At 42.4% G+C, this 13441-nt stretch overlaps 1 protein-coding gene across 1 annotated transcript; it reads right to left on the minus strand.

The window, feature by feature from the left end:
• Positions 1-3276: 3276 nt before the first annotated feature.
• Positions 3277-13118, minus strand: TLR4 (toll like receptor 4). Its single transcript, XM_080990201.1, is given in 4 exon segments — positions 3277-4592; positions 4595-6807; positions 11240-11406; positions 12824-13118. Coding segments are annotated over 4 exon segments (2580 nt in total). The 5' UTR covers positions 12980-13118; the 3' UTR covers positions 3277-4548.
• Between the last annotated feature and the right edge of the window lie 323 nt (positions 13119-13441).

Consider the following 13441-nt stretch of genomic DNA (forward strand, 5'->3'; position numbering starts at 1 on the left):
TATTTTCATACAGGCATTTTTTTTAAAAGTACAAAACCTGGAGTACTGAATTTAGGATCTGAAAAATTAGAAATTGAGAGGAACCAAAACTAATGGATTGATCTGTCCCTAGAAAAGAACCCATCTCCCTAGCTTTGTAGCTTCTCATTGGCAGAAGATTTTTGATTTGTGGAGCATTCAGTCATGCATGTGTTGTCAATTTGCTGCCAAGCCAGGTATGTGTTAATCTGCAAAAAGCCTAAGCAACTTAAGCCTAAAGTACTTTAAGGACTACCTGAACCCTTTTGTGCCACCTCAGTCCCCGAGAGCCTTCGATGGGGCACTTAGAATCATAAAATGGTAGAGTTGGAAGGTACCCCAAAGGTCAAGTAGCCCAACAGCCTGCAATGAAGGAACCACAGCCAAAGAACCCCAGACAAATGGCCACCCAACCTCTCTTTAAAAACCTCCAATGAAGGAGAGTCCACCACCTTCTGGGGGAGACCGGTCCACTGTCAAACAGTTCTTACTGTCATAAATTTCTCCCTGTTGTTTAGTTGAGTGTTTCCCAAAGTGAGTGATACCACCCCCTGGGGGGCACTGGAACAGTCCAGGGGTACTGTAGTAGCCTTGGGTACAATTGGGGGGTGCTGAATAAAAATAAGGGGGCCTAGGCCACCTCCTTGCCCAATTTTGAAAAACCATTTATACATGTTACATCTGTTGTGTAATAGCACTTACTGATGTGTCTTATTTACAACATCTTTCTTTACTGTGTCGTAGGACATAGGTACAAGTATAGAAACATAAAAGAGTGTAAATTTGTCACTGCATTGTTCTGTTTGTTTGCTTAAATAAGGTGGATTTCCATGGGGCACTGTGTATTTATTTTTTTTTCTGAAAAGGGGGTGGTAGGCAAAATAAGTTTGGGAGCCTCTGCTTTAGTTAGAATATCCTTTATCATCTTGGTCACCCCCATCTGTACATGTTCCCATTTGTCAATATGCTTCTTAAACTGTGTTGCCCAGAACTGGACACAACACGCCATGTGGGGTCTGATAAGGGCAGAATAGCATGGAACTATTATTTCCTTTGATATGGATGCTAAACTTCTGTTGATGCAGCCTAGAACTGTAACTAGCCTATTTTGCTCCTGCATCACACTGTTTGCTCACATTAAGTTTGTCAACTACTTATTGTGGTTCCCAATATGGCAGAGGTTTGGTTGGCCTTTACTAGGAATTGAGCCTCTACAGTGGCAGGCCCTGCCCTGTGGATCTCTCTGCCAGTAGAGATTCAGCAGGAATAAAAAGCAGCATTATTCCAGACAGGCCTTTGAGATGTGAATTTCTTTTTACAAACTTGTATTTATTGATGGTTGTTTTCTTTTTCTTTTTAATGTTTTATTGATTGTTTTATCTTACTGCAATTTTGTGTGCTGCATAACGTCTTGCTGTATTTTTATGAAATGGAGATCTATAACAAATGAAACAAGCAAACATTCCCCTGTCCCTACCCCCAACCCTCCAGCTTGGTCTTCTGAATGTGCTGATCTGCCTTTCGTTGTGTATTCCAATACACAATATGGTCCCAAGCGACTCAGTGTAGCCTGGTTCTGTATTCAGCAAATACTTACCCTATAAACAACACGTCCATCGTAAACTCTTATTATCATTCTCCCAGCTGCTCTCAGGCTTTCAGAACCCCATTATGATAATACAAAAAAAGAAAGAAGAATCTTAGGACAGTGTGATTTGAGGCAGAAGTATATTTACACTGTGAATTGTTTGTCAAGGACCCACAGAGAGAGGAAGGGGAGGGAGGGAGGGAGGGAGGGAGAGAAAGATACCTGTGCAGTCATTTTCAGGAGCAAACTGATTCTCCCCTACCTTTTGTTCCTTAATTTAAAGCTGTAGCTTCTGAAATCCAGGCTAATATTGACATTGTCCTAAGCTTTCGCTTCTTTCCTCAGTCATAAGGACCTTGAGCAATGTCCTTGTTTACTTCACTTTAAGCAGAAAAGAAGATCAGCCACTGGATCAGATCAAAGACCCATTTAGACCAGCAACATGTCCTCAGAGCACCCCAGCAGATGCTTCTTACTGGGACGCCCACAAACAGACCATGGATGCCACAGCACTAAATACCAGATAATGAGGGCTGAGGTGTTGAGCTGGTTAATTCATTGGATTATTCCACTGAACACATTTTGATTAACTTGATTAGCAGATTAGAAGGTGATTAATAATAATAATAGTACTTATTAAAGGGGGAAGGCTGTGGGTGGCAACAGTCATTTTGGAAGAAGAATTCTACATTTTAGAAGAGGCATTCTCCTTTTCTAATTCATTATGTTATTTATTTATTTCACAAATTAATACAGCGCTGGATTATAATAAAACCTCAAAGTTGTTTACAAAAAGAGTATGAGTTACAAGCATTATAAAACAACTATTCAAAACATTCAAAACTATTTAAAATCAACAATAAGTTAAAAAGCAGATCAAAACACAGTAAAACACTTCTTTTCAAAAACGTATTTGCTAAAATGAACAAATAAACACTGCCCTTGGGGAAAGTCATATATTTTTGTTTGTTTGTTGTTTATATCCTGTACAATGTCTCAGGAAGCAACTCTGTTTCCACAAAGCACCTGAATAGGGAACCATTGGTTACCTCCCATGAAACAGAAGTGTGACAGCCATACTGTTGGTAGGGATGGGGACCACGTCTGCTCCAGGCCTATGGCTACATACCCCTCACCAAAAAATAATAATCTTATTCCCTCTTCCTTTTACTAGGCATAGACAATATAGAACCTTGAATAAATAAAGGAGCCTGCTCTCTGCTTCCCATTACTCTCTCTCTGCTTCCCATTTATTATTGTTAGTAATACACAATTCAACTCATTTTTGTTTCATTTTCAGCAAGTCATGGATTGACCCAGAAGATGGGAGCAGTTATGGGGTTTGGCCCATGAGGCAGGAACCAGGGCAGAGGAAACGTCAGAGCCCTCAGAGATGGAGAAGGGCACACAGGTCATATCAGAGGTGGAGGAAGAGACTGTTCAGGTGAGGGATGGGCCAGTGGATGTAGCTTCTGAAATGCTATCCTTATGGCAGGGAAAGGGAACCTCTGGACCTCTGGACCTCCAGGTGCTGTTGCACTACAATTCTCATCATACTTGATCACTAGCCATGCTGGCTGGGGCTGATGGGAGGCAAAGTGAAGGGCAACATGTTCCTCTTCCCCCTCTTAAAGATTCCACACCACATACACAGATAATTTCCCCAAGGATAAAGGCTAAATTCTTTTATTAGGGTCATCCAACCAGAACATTCCCCTGTCCCCCACCCACTGACCCTGCACATCCTCCAGAATTTTACTGATCAGAATAGTGACACCTTGGTAGCATCCCTATTACCATGCCAAGGTCTCTACCCTGCACCCTGAAATATCATTATACACATTGTTGAAGGCTCTACTCTGCCTTGTGCATTGATATACTCAGCAATAGGCTGCATCCCATGAATTTATAAGCCAAAAGTGTGTTTGTTCATCAGAGTAAAGATATACTATGGAGGAGTGAGTGATAATATGGTATCAACAGTTCAAAAATATACCTCAGCAGCTGGGTGTGAAAAACAGTAGCTTCCCACTAAAAGTTCATGTTCATGTTTTTATATCCATGCTAGAAACAGGGAGCCATTCCCCTCCACACACACACATACTAGGGATTATGGGGAGGGTGCTGAACCATGGAGGATAATCAACAGCAGGAGGTACTGCCCACTAGACTGGTGGGGCAGAAAGCAGCTCTAGATAAACCAGAGCATATTACAGGCAGAAGGCTCTGCTTGTCCTCCCCATCCTCCTCTCTGCTGAGTTCTACAAGTGGGATAACACAGAGACTGTGGAGGAGGAAGCTGGCAGGCAGTGCTCCCCCCTGGACAGGTTGTAAACCAGAAAGCAGGCAAGTGGGGTCAAGTTGAGGGCTCACAGAGGTTGGTGGGGCCATGCTCCATTTGCCCAAATGGACTAGCCCCCACTGAAAACTTATAAATGGCATCCCCAAAGGCAAAGAAATGGGGAGGGAAAGAAACATAAATTCAACCAAGTCAAGGAATAGAGACTGCCCCCAGTAAATAAGGACATTTGTAGTGCATCACATTGCTTCCCAGATGGAAATTATTCAAGGCTCAATAAAGTAACCCTTCATAACATTTGTTCTCAAACATTGCCTTCACTTGGTGCAGGGAGGGCCCTACAATGAGGCAGAGTGAGGCATCTGCCTCAGTTGGCAGATGCTGAGGGGCAGAGAGTGGATGGAGCTGAGAGTGGCCTGCCTTGTACACTTTATGTTTTCCTGCTGCCCTCAACTGCAGTGGAAGTCACTGTCCTTTCACCAATATTGGAGTACAATTCCACTACCTATCCAGTTGCTTTCTGCATGTGCCTTGGTGGAGCGTACCATCTTGTCCTTTGCCTCAGCCAGCAAAGCGTCAGCCCTGACTTGGTGGCTGGCTCACAGCAACAGAAAAATTGAGATATGGCCCTAGCCTGCTAACATTAACCTACTAACATTAGCTTCAGTTCTTCCTTGTCCATGTTTAGCCATTAAGCAAGGCTGACCGCAGCTGTCTCAGGAATATATGCCGGTTCAACTCAGAGTCCTTCCACACCAAATAGGTGTTCCTCCGCAAGTAGCGGAACAGGCCCAACTTCCGCTGCAGAACTGCTTTGTCCGTCCCATCTAGGACAACCCAGATCATACTGGCTTTGCTGTCCAGCAGCTGCCAAGACTGAGCTACCTCAAGCTCAAAGTTACACCATCGGCTCTCCAGGAAGTGACTAGAGACAACAGTGATGACTTTCCGGCTGCTCTGGAAGCCTTGTTTGATAATGTTGGTGATGACAGGCACTCCAGGGATGAAATCACGATAGAAGAAGCAGAGGCGGAAACTAGGCACTCCCATTTCTAGAGTTTCCTCCAACTCCCGTCTCACCCACTCCTGGTCTCTGCTGGAGTAAATGACAAAAGCATCATAGACATTGTCCTCCTCAGCAGAGCGACGGCGTCCACCAAGCAACACTGCCAAATAATACAGGTGAAAATAGTACTTATAAACCAGAATCAAAGATAAGACTAGAACCACAGAAATGGTCATTGAGATAGCCACTGTGGCTGTACTGACACTGCAAGAAGCTAGGTCAAAATTCATCAGACGGGCATCTCTTAAGTGCTTGGGGCTGTGGCAGATCATGTTTTCAACATGCCAGAGGAGGTTCCTGTTCCCTTTGGCCCACTGCAAGAAATGCAAGTTCTCACAGGAGCAATCAAAAAGATTCTGAGAGAGGTCCAGATTCTTCAGGCTGCTGGGCAAATTCTGTAGATCCTTCTCTGTTAAAACAGACAACTGGTTGCTATGGAGATCCAGGATAGTGAGGGCTTGGAGGTGGACATAGGCCTCTGGATGGAGGCCCAGGAGCTTGTTATGACTGATGTTCAGTTCGCGGAGCTCATGGAGGCTGGCTAGGCTGTTAAGGGAGAGATACTGCAGCCGACAATTGGAAATGTCCAAGATTCGCAGACTGCTGAGGTTCTTTAAGGTGTTAAGCAACTTATTGTTTTCAAAGGTGTTGCCAGCCATTTTCAACACTTGCAGACTTTTCAACCCACAAAATGTACATTCTGACTGAATATTTGTCTGGGTGTGTGAAATATCAAGGTAGATGAGATTTGGAAGGCACAGAAAAACAGGGACCTCTCCTGCTCCACTGAGTGTGGTATGTTGTAAATCCATCATTTCCAGTTTGGGGAGGCCATAGCACTCAGGCTCTAAACTGATTCTAACATTGAAGCTAAGATTCAAATACTTCAGATTTGGAACCCCTTTTCTGAGGCAGAGCCAGCAAAGGTCAGCAGTAAGCGCATTCTGACTGAGATCCAGGGCCTCGAGCTTCTGCAGTCCCTGAAAGTCCTCCTTAAATTCAACAAGCTGTTTGGTGCGAGTGATGTGAAGTGATCTTAGCTCCTTCAAGGAAGACAACCTCACTGAAGGCACCTGTCTAAATCTGGAGTCCTTGAATTCAAGATGGCGTATGCTTGAGTTTTCTGGGAAATTTGACACGTCTTTTATGTAGGTATCTACCAGTCGTATAGTGGAGAAGTTGTTCAAGCAAAGAGAGAGGTCATCTGTATTATCAGCATCACCATTAGTGGAGATGAGAGTTATCTCCTGCAAGCGCATATGACATAGGGCATCCAAGATACCTTTACTGAAAGTCTGCAGCTTCTTAATGTTCCTATATTCTCCTAACACTAAACTGTTGGCATATAAACCAGTCAGATTCTGAAGGCTGGCTTGCATAATGGTGCTACTCTCAAAGCAGCCTCTCAAAGATAGTTTCTGAAGGTGAAGTCCTGCAATGGCATTTACCTCAATATGTTTTATGTCATTCTTAGATAGCACAAGTGTGAGGTTCTGGCTTGACAGTGCATCCAAATCTCCTACCGAAATGGAAGATATCTTGTTTGCTTGGAGGTTCAAAAACTTTAGAAATAGTAGGCGGGAAAAATATTCAGGAAGCTTCAGTGAATCAATGTAGTTGTTTCCCAGATTCAGTTCTTGGAGAGATGTCAATTGTCCAATGGGCAGGTTGTCCAGGGAGTATAGTTCAGTTTGTACAGCTACCAGTCTTTTCAAGGATGTCAAATCATGAAAAGCTCTTGCACCCAGGAAATGGAGAGGATTGGCAGTCAGGATCAAGACAGAAAGGTTACAGAGACCAGCAAAGGCATTGTCTTCGATATTCTGGATGTTGCATCTATTGTTGGGGAAAAAGAAGAGAATCTGAAAACAGGGGGCTGCTCATGGGCTCCATGCAGCCATCAACCTCTTTAAGCTCATGGGCACATTTGGACTTTTTGGGAAATGCTGAGGCTGTCATTCCCTCTGGTTCCATCTCTTAACCTTCCACAGAGAAAATGTGTATGTGTATGTGTACATCCCCCCTTCACTATTCCAAAGTATCTGGACAAAGTTCAGATCCATCAGAATTAATCTGAACCTTGAAAAACTCATAGAGCTGAAAGAGCAACTGGGAAATGATGTCATTCTTCCAAATTCATTTCTTTGTACTTTTCAAGGGAGATAAGGGTAATCCCTGTCACTACTCATGACCAAGGAGGCAGTGTTTGGAGGTGGGGGTGTAAAATATTCTGCATCAACAGAAGTATAATGTCCAGATCAGCTGACATCATAGTCCCGCTCTATTCAGCCTTGGTCAGAACAAGCTGGAATACTGTGTACAGTTTTGGGTGCCACAATTTAAGAAGGATATTGATAAGCTGAAACGTCTGGAGAGGAGGGCAACCAAGATGGTCAAGGGTCTGGAAACTGAGCCTTATGAAGGAGAAGAGTGAGAGGAGATATGATAGCCATCTTCAAATATCTAAAGAGCTGTCCCAAGGAAGATGGAGCACAAAATGAGGATTATCTGTACAAGCAGGCCACCATTTTATTGCACCATTTTATTTTATGTAGGGTTGGGAGGGACCCCCAGGATCATCTAGTGACTAGTCCAAACCCTTGCAATTCAGGAAAACTCCAAAGGGAACTCCTTTGGATCACTGCCTTTTCCTCTGCGAGGCTATGCATGGGATTAGTCCAGAGGCTGCAGCTGCAGGGAAACCAACTGCCAACATTTAACACCTGGCTTGGGGGATTTGCACTGGCTGCCATTTGGCTACTGGGCCAAGTTCAAGGTGTTGGTAGTAATGTATGATGCCTTATACAGCCCAGGACCAGGTCACTTGAGAGGTTGCCTTATCCCTTATCTGCCCAGCAGATCAGGACTGTTTGTGGGATAATTTAGCTTTCAAACTCAAAAAATCTCAGAAGCCCCCTCAAACAATAAGTTTTGTTGGTTGAAGCAGTGCTCATAATGATGAAGCATTATTCCAGATGCATTGTTGTGGTGGGGAGTGGGATTATTAGTAATAATAATACCCACCAATCTGGTTGGATTTTCCCAGCCACTCTGGGTGGCTTACAGCATATATTGAAACATAGCAAGCTGGTCCCCACTGGCCTGTGGGAGCATCCAATTTTTCCCTTCTATTATGCTCCTGAGATTGAAACACTGCTGAGGTGTGTCATTGTTCTCTTTGAGCTAATGGTTAAAAGCTAGCCATGGCTTGTAGTAGTAGCAAATACGGGATCTTGGAGGAGGTTGAATTCCTGTGCCACCACCAGGATTATATACTTCCACACACACCAGAAATTAGTGGAATTTACCCTCACCACAAAGATAAGGCAAGCCCTTGTTTGTCCTGCTCACAAACACCCCAACCAACTGTAAGGAGGAGCCCAGTCAGATAGGCAGGGTAGGTAAAGATAAAGGTACTCTTGACCGTTAGGTCCAGTTGCGGACGACTTTGGGGTTGCGTGCTTATCTCGCTCTGTAGGCCGAGGGAGCTGGCGTACAGCTTCCGGGTCATGTGGCCAGCATGACTAAGCTGCTTCTGGCAAAACCAGAGCAGAGCATTGAAATGCTGTTTACCTTCCCACCGGAGTGGTACCTATTTATCTACTTGCACTTTGACATGCTTCCGAACTGCTAGGTTGGCAGGATCAGGGAACAAGCAATGGGAGCTCACCCCATCGCGGGGATTCAAACCGCCAACTTTCTGATTGGCAAGCCCCAGGCTCTGTGGTTTATTATATCATAAATCATAATTCATAAATCTTAACTCATAATTCATAAAAGCAATTCACAATTCATAATTTATAAATTATAAATCATGAATATCAAAAATATCATAAATACCATGATTCATGAATCAGGACTCGGGAATCAGGAACCATAAATAAACCACAATTCATAATTCTTAATTCATAATTCATAAATATCATGAATCATGTCATAAAATAATTCATAATTCATAAATATCAGTAATAGTACATCATAATTCATAATTCATAATTCATAAATACCATGAATCATGATTCGTGATTCATACAGTGGTGCCCCGCAAGACGAATGCCTCGCAAGACGGAAAACCCGCTAGACGAAAGGGTTTTCCGTTTTTGAGTTGCTTCGCAGGACGAATTCCCCTATGGGCTTGCTTCGCAAGACGAAAATGTCTTGCGAGTCGAGAGATTTTTTTTTCGCTTTCCCCCCCCATTATCTAATCTGCTAAGCCTTTAATAGCCTTTAATAGCCTTTTAGCAGCTAATCCCCTAAACCTTTAAGCCTTTAATAGCCGCTAAACCGCTAATAGCGCTAATCCATTAAGCCGCTAATAGGGTTGCTTCGCAAGATGAAAAAACCGCTAGACGAAGACTCTCACGGAACGGATTAATTTCGTCTTGCGAGGCACCACTGTATTTCATAAATATCATGAATCAAAAATCATGAATCGTGATTCCTAATTCATAATTCATAAATATCGTGAATCCTAAACCATGAATCGTGATTCCTAATTCATAATTCATAAATATCGTGAATCCTAAATCATGAATTGAGATTCGTAATTCATGAATATAGTGAATCCTAAATCATGAATCGTGATTCCTGATTCATAATTCATGAATATAGTGAATCCTAAATCATGAATCGTGATTCCTAATTCGTAATTCATGAATATAGTGAATCCTAACTCATGAATCGTGATTCGTAATTCATAAATACCGTGAATCCTAAATCATGAATCGTGATTCGTAATTCATGAATATAGTGAATCTTAAATCATGAATCGTGATTCCTAATTCATAATTCATGAATATAGTGAATCCTAAATCATGAATCGTGATTCCTAATTCATAATTCATGAATACCGTGAATCCTAAATCATGAATCGTGATTCGTAATTCATGAATATCGTGAATCCTAAATCATGAAACGTGATTCCTAATTCTTAATTCATGAATATCGTGAATCCTAAATCATGAATCGTGATTCCTAATTCGTAATTCATGAATATAGTGAATCCTAAATCATGAATCGTGATTCCTAATTCATAATTCATGAATATAGTGAATCCTAAATCATGAATCGTGATTCCTCATTCATAATTCATGAATATAGTGAATCCTAAATCATGAATCGTGATTCCTCATTCATAATTCATGAATATAGTGAATCCTAAATCATGAATCGTGATTCCTAATTCATAAATATCGTGAATCCTAAATCATGAATCGTGATTCCTAATTCATAATTCATAAATATCGTGAATCCTAAATCATGGTGAATCCTAAATCATGAATCGTGATTCCTAATTCATAATTCATAAATATCGTGAATCCTAAATCATGAATCGTGATTCCTAATTCATAATTCATGAATATAGTGAATCCTAAATCATGAATCGTGATACCTAATTCATAATTCATGAATATAGTGAATCCTAAATCATGAATCGTGATTCCTAATTCATAATTCATAATTCATAAATATCGTGAAACCTTAAAGGATGAATCGTGATTCGTAATTCATAATTCATAAATATCGTGAATCCTAAATCATGAATCGTGATTCCTAATTCATAATTCATAAATATCGTGAATCCTAAATCATGAATCGTGATTCCTAATTCATAATTCATGAATATAGTGAATCCTAAATCATGAATCGTGATACCTAATTCATAATTCATGAATATAGTGAATCCTAAATCATGAATCGTGATTCCTAATTCATAATTCATAATTCATAAATATCGTGAAACCTTAAAGGATGAATCGTGATTCGTAATTCATAATTCATAAATATCGTGAATCCTAAATCATGAATCGTGATTCGTAATTCATAAATATCATAAACATCGTGTTTTTCCGGCCAAGGGCCATATTCCTTTCCCGGCAACCTTCAAGCGGTGGATTAAGTGGTGAATGCAGAATTAGGGAGAGCAAAAGAATGTAAATTTTACCTTCTGCACAGTAGGCCTGTTTCTATACATTCACATGCCTCTTGCCTCCATCCAAGCAAGCAAGAAGCATTATCAAAGCTTTAGCACAATTTGCAGCTATACAAAAAACTTCTGGAGGGTGGAAAGCTGGGTCATGGGAAGAGTCCCAAGAACCATAGAGACATGCCTGGAGACCCCCATCCCTGTAGCTTTATGTAGCAGATGCTGTAATGTTTGCATCAACTGTTACATTTGCACCAGCTTTGCATCTGTTATCGTTGGCTCTCAACATGACATGAAGCCAATTGGGCCAGTGGTCTCAGCAATAAAAATACACTACTTTACCTAGTGAGGTCCAGAAAATTCAGTGCGAAGAGTGGTGAGAAATAATTTGAGGTCAGGATTCCCAGTGGGTTGAAGCTGAGATCCAGGCTCTGGGCGGAATTTGGAATATCCGGTGGAATAGCACTGAGGTTCAGCTCCATGCATTTGTAAGTGATACCTGGGATCACCTGAAACATGAACAGGTCATTTCAATAAAACTGTGTTTATAAAGATGCTGCAGAGAATGAGGAAGACATGCCTAATTGTTAGGAATGACCAAGCAACAATCTGCACAACAGTGGTTAGTGGGACAAGACTTACTACTTTACCTTCTGTCACAGCCATCACAATGACTTAACCAAGAGGGAGAGTGGGAAGGGCAAGGCAGTAAAGCACTGGGGCAGAAGTAGTGCTACAAACACATCATAGATTTAAAGACATTTAAAACACATGACTTCCCCTGGAAAATTCTGGGAAAAATAATTTAGCCTTCACAGAGCTACAATTCCCACCACCCTTAACAAACTAGTGTTCTGCAGGGGAAGTCATGTGCTTTACATCAGGCGCGCTGAGCTGGGCCCCACATGGGAGAGTTGTCGTGTATGCATGATGTCACACGCACAAAACAATGCCCCCCATAAGGCCACACCTGCTGGGACATGTAGGTGCCTGCCAGGATGCTCTGGTGACTGAGGCGAGTGTGTGTGGAGGGCATAAATCACCCGTCACCCTCACCCAGTGCTCACCCAAGGGTGACAGGGGATGGCATTCCCCTCAATATTGAGGGGGGGTTCTGCCCCCTGCCTTAAAATATTGAGGGGGCTGAAGCCCCATACCCGGCACCCCAGCTTGGAATGTACTTTAAATGTCGTATGCACAGCCTTGCTATTTCACTACAACCAGAATGAATCTGTGCTTTCTTTGGCCCCTTAGAATCCTCACTGATGGGCACTAGGAGAAACTGGGTACAAGAAGGCTTTAATATTTGCATAAACACACACACCCCTGTTTCCAACCACTTTGGTTTACAAAAGAAAAAAAACTCTAGCACTCTGAGTCAAGAGAGTCAGAGATATCGGCAGGAGGAGAGAAAAGGTTCCAGAGGAAGGCTCAGTGGCAAAATACCTGCTTTGCATTCATGGAATCATAGAAATACAGAGTTAGAAAGAACTCAAAGTGTCATCTAGTCCAATCCCCAAGCAATGCAGAAAGTTCTAAATTCAATCCCTGGTATCTCCAGGTAGGCCTGGGCAAGATTCCTCCCCTGAAATCCTGGAGACCTCCTGCCAGTCAATGTGGAAATTACTGAGCTAGATTGATCAGAGTGGTCTGAGTCAGTACAAGCCAGCTTCCTACACCCCTCTTTCACAGAGTCAAACCAGTACATTATGCCTTTCTGCGTGCTCACCCCACGTCATGGTGCCTAGAGTATCTAAGTGCAGCTGTGTTGTTCCGACAGCTGAGGCTGAAAATCCTACAGGTGCTTATCTCTCTTCTAATCACAGTAAGAAGGACAATTGACATTAAAAATCAGCTGCTTCACTCTGCCTAATGGCTGGCACTGTCCAGAGGAAACATCAGCTCATATTTCAAAAGCACACCTACCTCCAAGCAGGGGTTGAGGCTTCTGATTATCATCTGGGACTGGAAAAACACAGCCAAAGAGAATATGATGATCAGTGAAGGGCAGAGGCAACCATTCCTGGGCATCTTCCAGTGGAAAGAAAGAAACACACAGTTTGAAGAGGGGAAAAACAACATTAACAAAAGGAAAGTTGCATCGCCACATGAGGCCTAGTAAGAGCCATGAAGGGTAGAGAGCTGCGTCTAGAGAGACGCACTGGAAGAAGGAAGTGAAATTGAAAACAGAACAGCTCGGTGGCGTTCTCTTAGGCAGGGTTCGTGTTGCTGGTAAATGAAGTTAGGAAGGCATGGTGACCACAGAATGCCAAGAGGAAGTTGTGTTTTACCATGTGATTTCCCCTTAGCTGATTAGACCGTGGGTTAAGCTACACATTCTATGGAGTTCTGTCATTCTGACCTCCACAGTTGTAGGTGGTGCTTCTGAATACCAGGAAAGGAGTGAGCTCTTGTGCTTGAATGCTGTTTGCCCACAGACTTGGCCTCTGTCAGAACAGGATGCTGGACTAGATCACTCGTGGCCCTGATCCAGCAATTCTTATGTTCTTTCATTATGTACTGTGTTTCTTTCTTCCCTTCCTT

Source organism: Podarcis pityusensis, assembly GCF_964106645.2.
Source record: "Podarcis pityusensis genome assembly, chromosome: Z".
Classification (NCBI taxonomy): domain Eukaryota; kingdom Metazoa; phylum Chordata; class Lepidosauria; order Squamata; family Lacertidae; genus Podarcis; species Podarcis pityusensis.